Below are 16,692 nucleotides of genomic sequence, written 5' to 3'. Positions count from 1 at the left end.
GACGTCCATTTAGAACAGAGATGCGGAGAAATTAGTCAGAGGGCAGTAAATCTGTGGGATTTGTTGCCACAGGCGGCTGTGGGGGCCAAGTCATTTGTTGTATTTAAGGCAGAGATAAATAGGTTCCTGATTAGCCAGGGCATCAAAGGGTATGGGGAGAAGGCAGGGGAGTGAGGATCACTTGAAGAATTAGATCAGCCCATGATTGAATGGTGGAGCCGACTCGATGGGCTGAGTGACCTACTTCTCCTCCTATATCTTATGGTCTTATGAAGATGTCCTGGTTACTACAGAGGCTAGTCCTGAGGACTTGCCTCCATGGTAACCAGGACATCTTCAAGGAGCGCTGCCTCAAAAAGGAGGCATCCATTATTAAAACATTCCCTTTTACTGCTGTCATCAGGAAGAAGAGACAGAAGCCTGAAGGCACACACTCAACAATTAGGGAATGGATCCTTTCCCTCAGCCAACCGATTTCTGAACGGACATTGAACCCAAGAACACTACCTCACTACTTTTTCACTTCTGCTTGTGCACTACTCATTTAATTTATCTATTTAATATATGTACACTTCGTGTAATTCACACTTTTTTCTCTATTACGCATTGCATTGTAACGCTGCCAGAAAGTTAGCAAGTTTCAGAACATGTGCGACTGATCTTAAAACTGGATCTGATTCTGATTCAATGAAGCATAATGTAAGAGCAATATAAACTGAAGACACCACTAAAACTTAAATAATTTTATCACATCTTGTTTAGAGTAAAATAGCTTCCATGATAAAAATAAAAAAAAAACCTACAGACACTGGAAATCTGAAATAAAAACAGGAAATGCAGGAAAAACTCAGTGGCAGGCAGAATCTGTGAAAAAGAAACAGCTGATGCTTTGGGTTATGTTCTATGATCGAAACTGAGAAAGAAAAATAAATTAGTCTTGATAGAGGGCACTTGGGGAAACAGGAAATTTCTCTGACAAGGTTGAAATCATGTGGCCAAAAAGGAGTAGTTAGGCATGTCTGACTGCACAATGTTAATCACAACGAATTTGCTATGTGAGGTGCTTAAAGAGACCTCATCTGCCCCAAAAATTGCTGGCCAACTTTTATCGATGTGCGATAGAGAGCATACTGACCACAAAGCACTCCCAACGGGTACAGCACACACAAAATTCTGGAGGAACTCAGCTGGCCAGGCAGCATCTGTGGAAATGAATAAACAGTCGACGTTTCAGGCCAAGACCCTTCTTCAGGACTGGAAAGAAAGAGAAGGAAGAAGTACAAGGTGGCAGGTGATAGGAAAGGACATGAAGATCATGGGAGAAAGGAAAGGAGGAGGAGCAATGGAGGGAGGTGATGAGCAGGTGAGGAGATATGGAGAGAGAGGGAAATGGGAATGGGGAAAGGTGAAGGGGGTGGAGTGCATTACCGGATGTTCATGCCATCAGGTTGGAGGCTACCAGATGGAATATAAGGTGTTGTTACTCCAGCCTGAGTATGGCCTCATCGCTGCAGTAAAGAAGGTCATGGATTGACATGTTGGAATGTGACTGGGAAGTAGAATTGAAATGGGTGGCTGCCGGGAGATCCCACTTTTTCTGGTGGACAGAGTGCAGGTGCTTGGCGAAATAGTCCCCCAATCTATGTCAGGTCTCACTGATATATAGGAGGCCACACTGGGAGCACCGAATACAGTAGCTGACCCCAAAAGACTCACAGGTGAAGTGTTGCCTCACCTGGAAGAACTGTTTGGGCCCCTGAATGTTAGTGAGGGAGGACATGTATGGGGCATATCCAGTCCATCCCCCATCAGGAGAGGCTGAAAAGGTGGGATCTCCCGGTGGCCACCCATTTCAATTCTCCTTCCCAGTCCCATTCCGACATGTCAATCCATGGCCTTCTCTGCCGCAGCGATGAGGCCACATTCAGGTTGGAGGAGCAACACCTCATATTCCACCTGGGTAGCCTCCAACCTGATGGCATGGATGTCAATATCTCTCACTCTGGTAATTGCCTCCCCCCCCCCCCACTCCTTCACCATTTTCTGTGCCTGTTTCCCTCTCTCACCTTGTCTCCATGCACACCCATCGCCTCCCTCTAGTGCTCCTCCTCCTTCACTTTCTTCAATGGTCTTCTATCCTCTCCTATCAGATTTCTCCAGCCATCTGTCTCTTTCACCAATCAACTTTGCAGCTCTTTACTTCACCGCCTTCCCCCCTCCCAGTTTCACCTATGACCTACCACCTTAACCACCTTCTGCCCTCCCCCACCACCTTACTCTGACTTCTCCTCTTTCTTTCCCGTCATGATGAAATGTCTCAGCACTGAACATTGACTGTTTACTCTTTTCCACAGATGCTGCCTGGCCTGCTGAGTTCCTGTAGCATCTTGTGTGGTTTGTTTTGGACTTCCAGCATTTGCAGATTTTCTCATGTTTGTGACTTCAACAGGTGATTTGGACAGCTCAGCACATCGTTGAGACTCAATTACTGGCCCTGAAGTCAATCTACAACTCTCAATCCCCATGGTACGCTCATAACCTCATTAAAGACCCATCCCATCCCGGACACTGTTCAGTCTCCTGCAATCTGGTAGAAAATACAGAACCATCTTAGCCAAGACAGTGAGGCTACGTCTACACTACGCCGGATAATTTTGAAAACGCCGGTTTCGAGTAAAAACGACAGGCGTCCACACTAAGCGTTTTTCAAAATAGCTCCATCTACATTAGACGGATATTTGGGCGAATCTCCTTTTACTGGGCATGCGCAGGACACACAGAAAACAAGCGAAGAGGAAACGGTATACTTGGTGCGCATTTGTCCAGTTACAGAGAAAAACTTTAAAGGAATTGCTCTTGGCTCTCGCGCAGGAGGACTTAAAACTAAAAAAAAAATAAGTACTGGAGCGTATGGAGGCAACCAACAGGGAGTTCATGGACAGTATGACCCGGCTGACGACGAACATTGAAAAACTGACTAACTCTGTTGCATTAATAAAGCACCTTGTTAAATGTACGCATCAGTGTATTCTTGTATTTCCATACAATGTTACATTAGGCTGTTACACATCTATTGTCAGAGAGGTACTTGCATAAATAGGTAAAGCACCTTCATACAAGCAAGGACAGAAAACAGGGCAAAGGGAGTATACTTATTTATTCAGTAAGCTATGGGTCAAAGTATTTGGTGAGTACATTTCTAACTCTTCTGGCTTCAGTCTCATTGCCGTCTGTTCTGAAATTGTTAGGTTATGTGGGGGGTTGCGTTCAAGAAAACAACAAAATGCCGTGCTGCGGCCATCTGTTCCGGCACGTCATGACAGCGTTTTTAAATAGTCAAAAAAGCTCACTTTACAATTTAACTCTCACGCCATTCACACCGACTGCGTGTTATAACAGTTTGCGCAGTACCAAGCAGAAGCAGAAAAAGCATTGTTGTTGCGGTGTTGTCATGACAGCGTTTTTAAATCTCTCCGTTTACCCCGTACACACTACAATGGATATTAGGCGTTTTCAGATTTATTCACTCTGGAGACTTTCTGAAAATCTCTGTTTTCGGGGGATGAAAGCGCCATTTTAGTGTGGACAGAGGGTCAAAACGAAGAGAAAAAGCTTTGTTTTCAAAATTATCTGGCGTAGTGTGGACATAGCCTAAGACTGTAAAACAGCTTCTTCCTGACGGTTGTTGTGCGGCTGTATAATGCTACACCCCAACTTGCCAATGGCCTTGAGTGTTATGAACAATCAAAGTCTCTTGTTGCACTAAAATGTGGGAGTTTTTTTGTAAACGGACTGGAGTAGCAGTGCAATCTTGTTGCCCTGAGCAATGACAATGACGTTCTATTCCCATTTCCATTTCCTGGAAGGTCAATAAAGCATAGCTTCAAAATGCCTGCATTTGTACTTCAACTTCATTAATATATTGCTCAGAAAAGTACTTAATAAGAATATACTTTCAGAAACAGAATATAAAGAGAAGCATATAAATACTGCAAACTTAGAATGAATTTGCAAAATAAACTTATAAATTTATTCTCCAAATTATAAATACTGTGTACTTTCTACTATTTGTCCTTTAGATTTCCTGTTCTACTGATGGGCTGATCGTTTGGGTTTCAGATAAGTCTTACTTATGCAGTCAAATGGGACAGGTACTCTCTGTTAACGTGAAGATGAATGACTGGGTGTATACTGGAAGTTTGGTATGTCCATCTTGTTCTGACTTCTGCACTGCTTGTCCACCAGAACGTGATCCACCGCTGAGTAATTTCACAAAGATGACTCTTATAGGTAATGCATTTCTTTTCTTGTAGTATTTTAATTAAAATTAATATGCTTTATTAAATGTCATCTGGGCTAAAAATAAATTAATCCAGTGACCACTATGTAATGCTCACCGGTCTCTAATATTTTTAGGTATATTTTGTCATGGATATTTAAGGTAGGCATACAGAGCTGCAAAAATCCTTGGCACATATACTGTACAGTGTCTATAAAATGTATTTACTCACCACCGCCCCCTCCCCCAGAAGTTTTCATAGGGCACAGGGGTAGAATTAGGCCATTTGGTCCATCGAGACTGTTCTCACCATTCAGTCGTGGCTGATCTTTTGTTGCCCTCTTCAGCCCCACTCCCCAGCCTTCTCCCCATAACCTTTGATGCTGTGTCCAATCAAGAACCTATCAATCTCTACCTGAAATACACCCAACAACCTGGCCTCCACAGCTGCCTGTGGTAACAAATTCACCACCCTCAGGCTAAAGAAGTTTATCCATATCTTTGTTTTAAAAAGATGCCCTCTATCCTGACGCTGTGCCCTCATATGCTAGACTCCCCCACCATGAAAAACATCCTTTCTACATCTACTCTCTCTGGGCCTTTCAACATTCGAAAGGTTTCAATGAGATCCCACCTTATCCTCCTAAATTCCAGCGAGTACAGACCCAGAGCTATCAAACGTTCCTCGTATGATAACCCTTTCATTCCCAGGATCATCCTTGTGAACCTCCTCTGAACCCTCTCCAGTGCTGCACAACTTTTCTTAGATGAGGAGCCCAAAGCTGTTCACCAGTGAGGCCTCACCAGTACCTTATAAAGCCTCAGCGTCATATCCCTGCTCTTGTATTTTTGAACTCTTGAAGTGAATGCTAACATTGCATTTGCCTTCCTCACCACTGACTCCCAAGTCCCTTTGCATCTCAATTTTTTTGGATTTTCTCCCCATTTAGAAAAGAGTCTGCACATTTATTTCTTCCACCAAAGTACATGACTGCATTTTCCAACATTGTATTTCATTTTTCACCCTCTTGCCCATTCTCCTAATTTGTCTGAGTCCTTCTACAGCCTTCTTGTTTCCTCAACACCAGCTGCTCTTCCACCAATCTTCATATCATCTGCAAACTTGGCAACAAAGCCATCTATTCCATTATCTAAATCATTGATGTACAGCATTTAGAAAAAGCAATCCCAACACCGACCCCTGCGGAACACCACTAGTCACCAGCAGCCATCCAGAAAAGGATCATTTTATCCCCACCTGCTGCCTCCTACCAATCAGCCAATGTTCTAACCATGCCAGTCAATTTCCTATAATGCCATGGGCTCTTAGCTTGGTAAGCAACCTCGTGTGGCACCTTGTCAAAGGCCTTCTGAAAGTCCAAACATACAACATCCACTGCATCCCCTTTATCTATCCTATGTGTAATCTCCTCAAAGAATTCCAATGGGTTTGTCAGGCAAGATTTTCCCTTAAGGAAACCATGCTGACTTTGTCCTATTTTTCCTGTGTCACCAAGTACTCCATAACCTCATCCTTAATAATTGGAAAAGGATAGAATCAGAGAGGACAGGAAAATTTTTAATTGGGGAAGGGCAAATTATGAGGCTATAAGGCTAGAACTTGCGGGTGTGAATTGGGATGATGTTTTTTCAGGGAAATGTACTATGGACATGTGGTCAATATTTAGAGATCTCTTGCAGGATGTAAGGGATAAATTTGTCCCGGTGGGGAAGGCAAAGAATGGTAGGGTGAAGGAACCATGGGTGAAAAGTGAGATGGAAAATCTAGATAGGTGGAAGAAGGCAGCATACATGAGGTTTAGGAAGCAAGGATCAGATGGGTCTATTGAGGAATATAGGGAAGGAAAAAAGGAGCTTAAGAAGGGGCTGAGAAGAGCAAGAAGGGGGCATGAGAAGGCCTTGGTGAGTAGGGTAAAGGAAAACCCAAAGGCGTTCTTCAATTATGTGAAGAAAAAAAGGATGACAGGAGTGAAGGTAGGACCGATTAGAGATAAAGGTGGGAAGATGTGCCTGGAGGCTGTGGAAGTGAGCGAGGTCCTCAATGAATACTTCTCTTCGGTATTCACCAATGAGAGGGAACTTGATGGTGAGGACAGTATGAGTGAGGTTGATGTTCTGGAGCATGTTGATATTAAGGGAGGTGTTGGAGTTGTTGAAATACATTCGGATGGATAAGTCCCCGGGGCCTGATGGAATATTCCCCGGGCTGCTCCACGAGGCGAGAGAAGAGATTGCTGAGCCTCTGGCTAGGATCTTTATGTCCTCGTTGTCCATGGGAATGGTACCGGAGGATTGGAGGGAGGTGAATGTTGTCCCCTTGTTCAAAAAAGGTAGTAGGAATAGTCCGGGTAACTATAGACCAGTGAGCCTTACGTCTGTGGTGGGAAAGCTGTTGGAAAAGATTCTTAGAGATAGGATCTATGGGCATTTGGAGAATCATGGTCTGATCAGGGACAGTCAGCAAGGCTTTGTGAAGGGCAGATTGTGTCTAACAAGCCTGATAGAGTTCTTTGAGGAGGTGACCAGGCATATAGATGAGGGTAGTGCAGTGGATCTGATCTATATGGATTTTAGTAAGGCATTTGACAAGATTCAGCACGGTAGGCTTATTCAGAAAGTCAGAAGGCATGGGATCCAGGGAAGTTTGGCCAGGTGGATTCAGAATTGGCTTGCCTGCAGAAGGCAGAGGGTGGTGGTGGAGGGAGTACATTCAGATTGGAGGATTGTGACTGGTGGTGTCCCACAAGGATCTGTTCTGGGACCCCTCCTTTTCGTGATTTTTATTAACGATCTGGATGTGGGGGTAGAAGGGTGGGCTGGCAAGTTTGCAGATGACACAAAGGTTGGTGGTGTTGTAGATAGTGCAGAGGATTGTCAAAGATTGCAGAGAGACATTGATAGGATGCAGGAGTGGGCTGAGAAGTGGCAGATGGAGTTCAACCCAGAGAAGTGTGAGGTGGTACACTTTGGAAGGACAAACTCCAAGGCAGAGTACAAAGTAAATGGCAGGATACTTGGTAGTGTGGAGGAGCAGAGGGATCTGGGGGTACATGTCCACAGTTCCCTGAAAGTTGCCTCACAGGTGGATAGGGTAGTTAAGAAAGCTTATGGGGTGTTAGCTTTCATAAGTGGAGGGATAGAGTTTAAGAGTCATGACGTAATGATGCAGCTCTATAAAACTCTGGTTAGGCCACATTTGGAGCACTGTGTCCAGTTCTGGTCGCCTCACTATAGGAAGGACGTGGAAGCATTGGAAAGGGTACAGAGGAGATTTACCAGGATGCTGCCTGGTTTAGAGAGTATGCATTATGATCAGAGATTAAGGGAGCTAGGGCTTTACTCTTTGGAGAGAAGGAGGATGAGAGGAGACATGATAGAGGTGTACAAGATAATAAGAGGAATAAATAGAGTGGATAGCCAGCGCCTCTTCCCCAGGGCACCACTGCTCAGTACAAGAGGACATGGCTTTAAGGTAAGGGGTGGGAAGTTCAAGGGGGATATTAGAGGAAGGTTTTTCACTCAGAGAGTGGTTGGTGCGTGGAATGCACTGCCTGAGTCAGTGGTGGAGGCAGATACACTAGTGAAATTTAAGAGACTACTAGACAGGTATATGGAGGAATTTAAGGTGGGGGCTTATATGGGAGGCAGGGTTTGAGGGTCGGCACAACATTGTGGGCTGAAGGGCCTGTACTGTGCTGTACTATTCTATGTTCTATAACTCCAACATCTTCCCAACCACTGAAGTTAGGCTAACTTTGAGTGCTGCATTTTCATGTTTTATTATTTTACAATATCGAATCACAGAGGATTTGACTTTTTTGACACTGATCAAGAGAAAAAGACTCTTAAACAGATCTCTACAGAATGATCTAATTTAATTACAAATATAAAACACAAAATAATTGATTGAATAAGGATTCAACCCCTTCAAGTTAGTAGATGCACCTTTGGCAGCAATTACAGCCGTGAGTTTGTGTGGATAGGTCTCTATCAGCTTTGTACATCTGGACACTGCAGTCTTTCCCCATTCTTCGCAAAACTCTCAAGCTCTGTCAGATTACATGTGGATCGTGAGTGAACAGCTGTTCAAGTCCACCTGCAAATTCTCAGTTGGACTGAGCTCTGGACTCTGACCGGGACATTAACTTTGTTGTTTTTAAGCCATTCCTGTGTAGCTTTGGCTTTATGCTTGAGGTCATTACCTTGCTGGAAAACAAATCTTCTGTCAAGTCGCAGTTCCCTTGCAGACTGCATCAGGTTTTCCTCCAAGATTTCCCTGTATTTTGCTGCATTTATTTTACCCTCTACCTTCACAAGCCTTCCAGGGGCTGCTGCAGTGAAGCATCCGCATAGCATGATGCAGCCACCACCATGCTTCACAGTGGGGATGGTGTGTTTTTGATGATGTGCAGTGTGTGGGTTACTCTGAACAATGCATTTAGTCTGATGGCCAAAAAGCTCATTTTTGGTTTCATCAGAACCTTCTTCCAGCTGCCTTCAGAGTTTCCCGCATGCTTTCAAGTGAACTCTAGCTGAGAGTTCATGTGAGTTTTTTTTAAACCATTAGCCACTCTCCCATAAAGCTGTGATTGGTGAAGCACCCGACCAACAGTTGTTGTATGCACAGTCTCTCCCCTCTCAGCCACAGAAGCTTGTAACTCCTCCAAAGTTGGCACAAGTCTTTTGGTGGCCTCCCTCACTAGTCCCCTTCTTGCATGGTCACTTAGTTTTTGAGGACAGCCTGCACCAGTGATGATTTGGTGTTTCATATTAAAGGGCATGAATACTTATACAATCAATTATTTTGTGTTTTATATTTGTAATTAATTTTGATTACTTAGTAGAGATCTGTTTCCACTTTGACACAAAAATGTCATTTTCTATTGATCAGTGTCAAAAAAGCCAAATTAAAATCCACTATGATTCAGTGTTGTAAGACAATGAAACATGAAAACTTCCCAGGGGGTTGATTTTTTTTTACAGGCACTGTATATAGCTAGGGGGCCTAAGACTTTTGCTCAGTAGTGCATTTGTCAACGTGGAGCAGAGAGCAGATTTATAAAACTGATGGCAGCAAAAGATGTTGGGAATGGTGATGGTGGAGTGCTGTGGGACGGGTGACCGAGAAGGATTGCCAGGACAAGGGGTGGTGTGAGTGAAGACACACTCAGCCCTGAGACACCAGGCAGGGTCATTTGGTTCCAAACAATTGGTTTATTGATCATTACAGAATGTCTCTCTGGTGCTTCCCACTCAGTACACAATAGAGACCCATATCAGAATCAGGTTTATCATCACTCACATATGTCATGAAATTAGTTTTTCTTTTTGCTGCAGCAACAGAATAGTTCATTACACAAAAATTACAACACTACTGTGCAAAATTCTTATGCACCCTAACTACTATATGTAGAAGTGCCTTTGACTTTTGCACAATTCTGTATAGTACTGTATAGAACCAATAAGTGAGGCAATAGAACCAAAATTCTTGTAACAAGCACAATTTCAGATGAAGTAAGTTTTGTTTTTACATGAAATAAATAGAAATTTAAAATGATTTAGTTCTTTTCTGGGCCCCAGCAAGAATTGTTAATAAGACCAGAAGACAAAGGAGCGGAAGTAGGCCATTCGGCCCATCTAGTCTGCTGCGCCATTTTATCATGAGCTGATCCATTTTATCCTATTTAGTCCCACTGCCCCGCCTTCTCACCATAACCTTTGACGCCCTGGCTACTCAGATAACTATCAGTCTCTGCCTTAAATACGCCCAGTGACTTGGCCTCCACTGCTGCCCGTGGCAACAAATTCCATAGATTCACCACCCTCTTGACTAAAAACATTTCTTCGCATTTCTGTTCTGAAAGGGCACCCTTCAATCCTGAAGTCATGCCCTCTCATACTAGACTCCCCCATCATGGGAAACAACTTTGCCACATCCACTCTGTCCATGCCTTTTAACATTCAAAATGTTTCTGAGGTCTCCCCTCATTCTTCTAAACTCCAAGGAATACAGTCCAAGAGCGGACAAATGTTCCTCATATGTTAACTCTCACATTCCCGGAATCATTCTCGTGAATCTTCTCTGTACCCTCTCCAATGTCAGCACATCCTTTCTTAAATAAGGAGACCAAAACTGCCCACAGTACTCCAAGTGAGGTCTCACCAGCGCCTTATAGAGCCTCAACATCACATCCCTGCTCCTATACTCTATTCCTCTAGAAATGAATGCCAACATTGCATTCGCCTTCTTCACTACTGACTCAACCTGGAGGTTAACTTTAAGGGAATCCTGTACGAGGACTCCCAAGTCCCGCTGCATCTCAGAACTTTGAATTCTTTCCCCATTTAAATAATAGTCTGCCCGTTTATTTTTTCTGCCAAAGTGCATAACCATACACTTTCCAACATTGTACTTCATTTCCCACTTCTCTGCCCATTCTTCCAATCTATCCAAGTCTCTCTGCAGACTCTCCGTTTCCTCAGCACTACCGGCCCCTCCACCTATCTTCGTATCGTCAGCAAACTTAGCCACAAAGCCATCTATTCCATAATCCAGATCGTTGATGTACAATGTAAACAGAAGCGGCCCCAACACTGATCCCTGTGGAACACCACTGGTAACCGGCAGCCAACCAGAATAGGATCCCTTTATTCCCACTCTCTGTTTCCTGCCAATCAGCCAACGCTCTATCCACGTATGTAACTTTCCTGTAATTCCATGGGCTCTTATCTTGTTAAGCAGCCTCATGTGTGGCACCTTGTCAGAGGCCTTCTGAAAATCCAAATATACAACATCCACTGCATCTCCCTTGTCTAGCCTACTGGTAATTTCCTCAAAAAATTGTAATAGGTTTGTCAGACAGGATTTTCCTTTAAGGAGGAATCCATGCTGAGTTCTGCCTATCTTGTCATATGCCTCCAGGTACTCTGTAACCTCATCCTTGACAATCGACTCCAACAACTTTCCAACCACCAACGTCAAGCTAACAGGTCTATAATTTCCTTTTTGCTTCCTTGCCCCCTTCTTAAATAGCGGAGTGACATTTGCAATCTTCCAGTCTTCCGGAACCATGCCAGAATCTATCAACTTTTGAAAGATCATCGCTAATGCCTCCGCAATCTCCACAGCTACTTCCTTCAGAACACGAGGGTGCATTCCATCTGGTCCAGGAGATTTATCGACCTTTAGCCTATTCAGCTTCCTGAGTACTTTCTCTGTCGTAATTGTGACTGCGCACACTTCTCTTCCCTGCCAGCCTTGAGTGTCCGGTATCCTGCTGTCTTCCTCAGTGAAGACTGATGCAAAATACTTGTTCAGTTCCTCTGCCATCTCCTCATCCCCCATTACAATTTCTCCAGTATCATTTTCTATCGGTCCTATATCTACTCTCACCTGTCTTTTACTCTTTATATACTTGAAAAAGCTTTTAGTATCCTCTTTGATATTATTTGCTAGTTTCCTTTCATAGTTAATCTTTTCTTTCTTAATGACCTTCTTGATTTCCTTTTGTAAGGTTTTAAAAACTTCCCAATCCTCTGTCTTCCCACTAATTTTTGCTTCCTTGTATGCCCTCTCCTTTGTTTTAACTTTGGCTTTGACTTCTCTTGTCAACCACGGTTGCATCCTTTTTTCACTCGAAAATTTCTTCTTTTTTGGAATATACCTGTCTTGCACATTCCTCATTTTTCACATAAACTCCAGCCACTGCTGCTCTGCCGTCTTTCCCGCCAGTGTCTCTTTCCAGTCAACTTTGGCCAGTTCCTCTCTCATGCCACTGTAATTTCCTTTACTCCACTGAAACACCGATACATCAGATTTTGGCTTCTCTTTTTCTAATTTCACAGTGAACTCAATCATGTTATGATCACTGCCTCCTAAGGGTTCCTTCACCTCAATCTCTCCAATCACCTCCGGTTCATTACACAATACCCAATCCAGTACAGCCGATCCCCTAGTGGGCTCAACAACAAGCTGTTCTAAAAAGCCATCTCGCAGACATTCTACAAATTCTCTCTCTTGAGATCCAGTGCCGACCTGATTTTTCCAATCTACTCACATGTTAAAATCCCCCACAATTATCATAACACTGCCCTTCTGACAAGCCTTTTCTATTTCCAGTTGTAATTTGTAGTCCACATCCCTGCAGCTGTTTGGAGGCCTATAAATAACTGCCATCAGGGTCTTTTTACTCCTGCTATTCCTTAGCTCAACCCATAAAGATTCTGCACCTTCCGATCCTATATCACCTCTTTCTAACGATTTAATATCACTTCTTACCAATAAAGCCACGCCTCCCCCTCTGCCTACCTTCCTATCCACCGTGTATCTTTGGACGTTCAGCTCCCAGAGACATGCATCCTTTAGCCAGGTCTCAGTGATGGCCACAATATCATACCTGCCAATCTGTAGCTGTACAACAAGATCATCCACCTTATTCCTTATGCTGCGTGCATTTAAGTACAACACCTTAAGACCAGTATTTGATACTTTTTGCTTTGATTTTACTGCAACTTTATTGCACTTCAACTCATCCCAATGGCTACACATTTGCCCCATCACCTGCCTGTCTTTCCTGACATCGTTACTACTCACTATCTTAGATTTATTTCTATTATCCCCTTCCTCTGCTCTATCATTCCGGTTCCCATCCCCCTGCCAAATTAGTTTAAACCCTCCCTAACAGCTCTATTAAACTTTCCCGCCAGGATATTGGTCCCCTTCGGGTTCAGGTGTAACCTGTCCTTTTTGAACAGGTCATACTTTCCCCAGAAGAGATCCCAATTATCCAAGAATCTGAAGCCCTGCCCCCTACACCAGTCTCTCAGCCAGGCATTCATCTGCCTGATCCGACGACTCTTGCCCTCGCTAGCACATGGCACAGGTAGAAATCCCGAGATTACTACCCTGGAGGTCCTGCTTCTCGGCTTCCTTCCTAACTCCTGGAAATCTCTCTTCAGGACCTCCTCCTTTGTCCTATCTATGTCATTGGTACCAACATGTACCAAGACAACTGGCTGCTCACCCTCTCCCTTTAGAATATTCAGGACCTGATCCGAGACATCCCGTACCCTGGCACCTGGGAGGCAACACACCATGCGGGTATCTCTGTCAGGCTCACAGAATCTCCTGTCTGTTCCCCTGACTATGGAATCCCCCACGACTACCGCATTTCTCTTCTCCCTCCTTCTCTCCTGCACAACAGCGCCAGGCTCAGTGCCAGAGACCCGGTCACCGTGGGCGTCCCCCGTCAGGTCATCCCCCTCAACAGCATCCAGAACAAGATATTTGTTGCTGAGGGGGACAGCCACAGGGGTGCTCTCCACTATCCGGGCATTTCCCTTCCCCCTCTTGACAGTGACCCAGTGTTCTGACTCCTGTAGCCTAGGGATGACTACCTCCCTTTAGCTCCTGTCTATCACCTCTTCACTTTCCCTGATAAGCACTAGGTCATCAAGCTGCAGCTCCAGATCCCTAACACGGTCTCTGAGGAGCTGCAACTCGGTGCACCTGGTGCAGATGTGGCCATCAGGGAGGCTGGAGGTCTCCCAGGATTCCCACATCTGACAGCCTGAACAAAGCACTAACCCTGCAGGCATGCTATCTAATTCTACAGGAATGAAACAGGATTCTTTAACTTTAGTCCTAAGTATTTCAACTCTAGGTATATTGGTACCATCCAGATATTAGGGGTTTCTTCCCCTGCTGTGTAGGGATGCCTTTTGACCCAATTTTTGATACTTACTGGCAAATCGGATGAGCCAGTACATTTAAATATTTGTACGTAATTTGTATTTGGTGTGACAAGATACTTGTTCACAGTGTCGTACAGTGTGTGTGTTGCACTACAAGAATCACACAAGCAATCGGGAGCCTCTCAGTTAAGTGTGACCCCAAAATAACTCATCAGCTTGCGAGTAAATTTTCTAGTGATAGGAGAGCTAAGGAAGCTTCGGCATCAGAGGAAATGTATTGAAAACATCAACAAATTTGTGTGAAGTGTAGCATTCACAGAGTGGCCGCAATTAAAATATACGAATTATCATGGATTCAAAACATTTTCAGTTGTACATAAAAGTGAAAAAGATTGCAAAGATTTTAAGTTATTGCTCTTTGTTTCTGTTATCTCTTCCAGATCCGTGCTCCAGCTCGTCGGGTTTGGTCATTACTCTTTGGCTAGTGCTGACTAATTTTCTGCCCCTCATGGTAGGATTCTTCCTTTGTGTATGGAACTAAATTCAACCACACTTTCCATTAAAGGATCTAATTAAAGCTGTTCTGTGTAGATCAGAACACTGCTATACCAAGGCACTGATCTTCAAAAATGCATTATTTGCTTTTCCCACGTGACTGAATTTTGTTCATGAAAGATACAAAGAAAGAGTGCACATTTTGCTGAACTGCTACAAGAAACCATGACTCTCTTATGAAAAGGGTGCTACTACTGTACCAAACAAAGCTGAACTACCTCTGCAGTACAAAAATGATTGAAGATGTAATCTCTTCTACAATTGAACACTCCCAATTATTTATCGTAAATCATATTCATTTTGAACCTCTTGTATATGTGGTATTGAATTGCACAGATTTTTACTCATGATCTATCCTACTGTCACTATTTGCACAAGTGTCACTTTTTGTTGGTATATTGTCTTGGTTACATCAAAACAATCCTACATAAATAGTCCTGTTTAAAATGGAATAATTTTGCTAGTACTGCAAATGCATTTGGATTATTGTCCTAGTCTAAGAAAAAGCCTACCTTTAAATGTTTTTGTTTTGATGTAATAATACTCTTCCTATGTGTAACCCTCTTCTGTTATTTCTTATACTGCACAGTCAGTCAGTATTAATAATGTCTGTAACCTTGGTTACCATGGAAGATAGCGGAGCCTCTCACTAAGGTTATGTTGGACTTACTTTAACACAAGATCTAAAGGGTAGATTAAAATGTTGAAGGCAGCTGCATCAAAGGTTTCTCTTCTTCAGACCCTTAGTGACTCAGTGAATTCAGACACTGAATCATTATGTAAATAACTCAAGATTATTTGGGTCCAAATACCTTGGTCCCCTGTATGAATAATTTTAAGCCATTATTTATAATAGTGCTGCCCCACTCCCCTTAACTATGCTCAACAAGAAATTAGCACTTTAAGGTTCGAGGGAGGAAAAACTGGTGGGAAGATGTACTTTTCTCAATTCTAAGACCTTATTTAATATAACCTTTTACGTGGCACCACCTAAGTGGTCCATAAAAATTTGTAATTACCATTACCCAAAATCATAAAGTTTAACCATAACTAATTACACTTAACTAATATCCATGAACTTTTGGTTTTGTATTACCTTTGTTCTATGTTGGCCAGATTATGATAGTGCAATATATTTTGAAAGCATTTGAAGTTATTTTCAGTTTCTTGTTTATAAGTCAACAATTTTGTAGTAATATGACAAGGATGATTTTTTAAAAAACTATAGGAAAGAAATTTGTCCTTGTTTGCTGGTGCCGGAAGCATGATATAGAAATGGCTGCTATTGGTACCCTTCTTCAAGGTTCAATTCTGTTGATTTCAATGGAAATGTTCCTTGAAATAGCAGTAATTCTCTCAGATAATTAATCCTTCGGATGGCTAAGTTGGTGTATCTGCAACGTAGAGTAGTAATTTAATCTGTCTGGAACATAAAACACTCAGTACCTTGCTCATTGCACAGTATGTTCTACTTCTAAAAATCATTTATGTTGAAATCACTTCAAATGTCAAAGATTATTCCTATTATGACAGCAATTTTCATGTTTGACTGTAGTACCAAAATGATCAAAGATGATGCTCAGACACCAAAAAAAGGCCATTTGTAATTATTCTGAATTGTCTGTGCTCTATTTGGCATCAGGGCTCAAGGCGGTAATGAAAACAAGTAATTTTAAACGACACATAAAATAGACTAACTTTCCACTGATCTAGTTCATGAGTTTCTCAAAAATGTTTCATGAATTTGTTGTACCAAGTTGGACACTATTGACACCGTTGCAGACAAAAAGCAAATATACTAATATTTTTCAACAGTTACTTGAATTATATTAAACTTTGTTTTGCACTTTTTGAATGTAGTTCTTCAGAGTGTGATCAGCATATCTCAGGTTATGAATAATGAACATCAGCTACATTCATATATAATTAATACATATCAACATTCCTGATCAAGTAAACACTTTCTCTGCTCTTTATATTGTGTTTTTGATAACTTAAGTTTCTTTGTAATAAAATGTCATTTTATTGGACAAAGCTGCTGTGGGGACAAACGATGTGCAATGTATCAGATCTTTTTCAGATTTATTCTCAATAAATGTAAATAAGGAAGTTGTAATTAACAACTGTTGTATTTGGTTTGTGAA

At 42.6% G+C, this 16,692-nt stretch overlaps 1 protein-coding gene across 11 annotated transcripts in view; it reads left to right on the top strand.

Moving 5' to 3' along the window:
• Positions 1 to 16,266, top strand: part of lmln (leishmanolysin-like (metallopeptidase M8 family)) — a 60,608-nt gene extending 44,342 nt beyond the window's left edge. For 4 of the 11 annotated variants that reach the window (XM_063052439.1, XM_063052431.1, XM_063052437.1 and 1 more), the window contains 2 exons: positions 4,080 to 4,290; positions 14,434 to 16,266. In XM_063052439.1, coding sequence (XP_062908509.1) covers positions 4,080 to 4,290; positions 14,434 to 14,534 — 312 coding nt within the window. In that variant the 3' untranslated portion in view covers positions 14,535 to 16,266. Of the gene's footprint in view, positions 1 to 403; positions 1,360 to 2,354; positions 4,030 to 4,079; positions 4,291 to 14,433 lie in introns of those variants that run through there. The other 7 variants (XR_010018474.1, XM_063052434.1, XM_063052438.1 and 4 more) reach the window with 7 other exon arrangements.
• The last annotated feature ends 426 nt before the right edge of the window (positions 16,267 to 16,692 follow it).

This window comes from Mobula hypostoma, chromosome 6, assembly GCF_963921235.1.
Source record: "Mobula hypostoma chromosome 6, sMobHyp1.1, whole genome shotgun sequence".
Classification (NCBI taxonomy): Eukaryota; Metazoa; Chordata; class Chondrichthyes; order Myliobatiformes; family Myliobatidae; genus Mobula; species Mobula hypostoma.
This window is presented reverse-complemented; position numbering and strand designations above follow the sequence as displayed.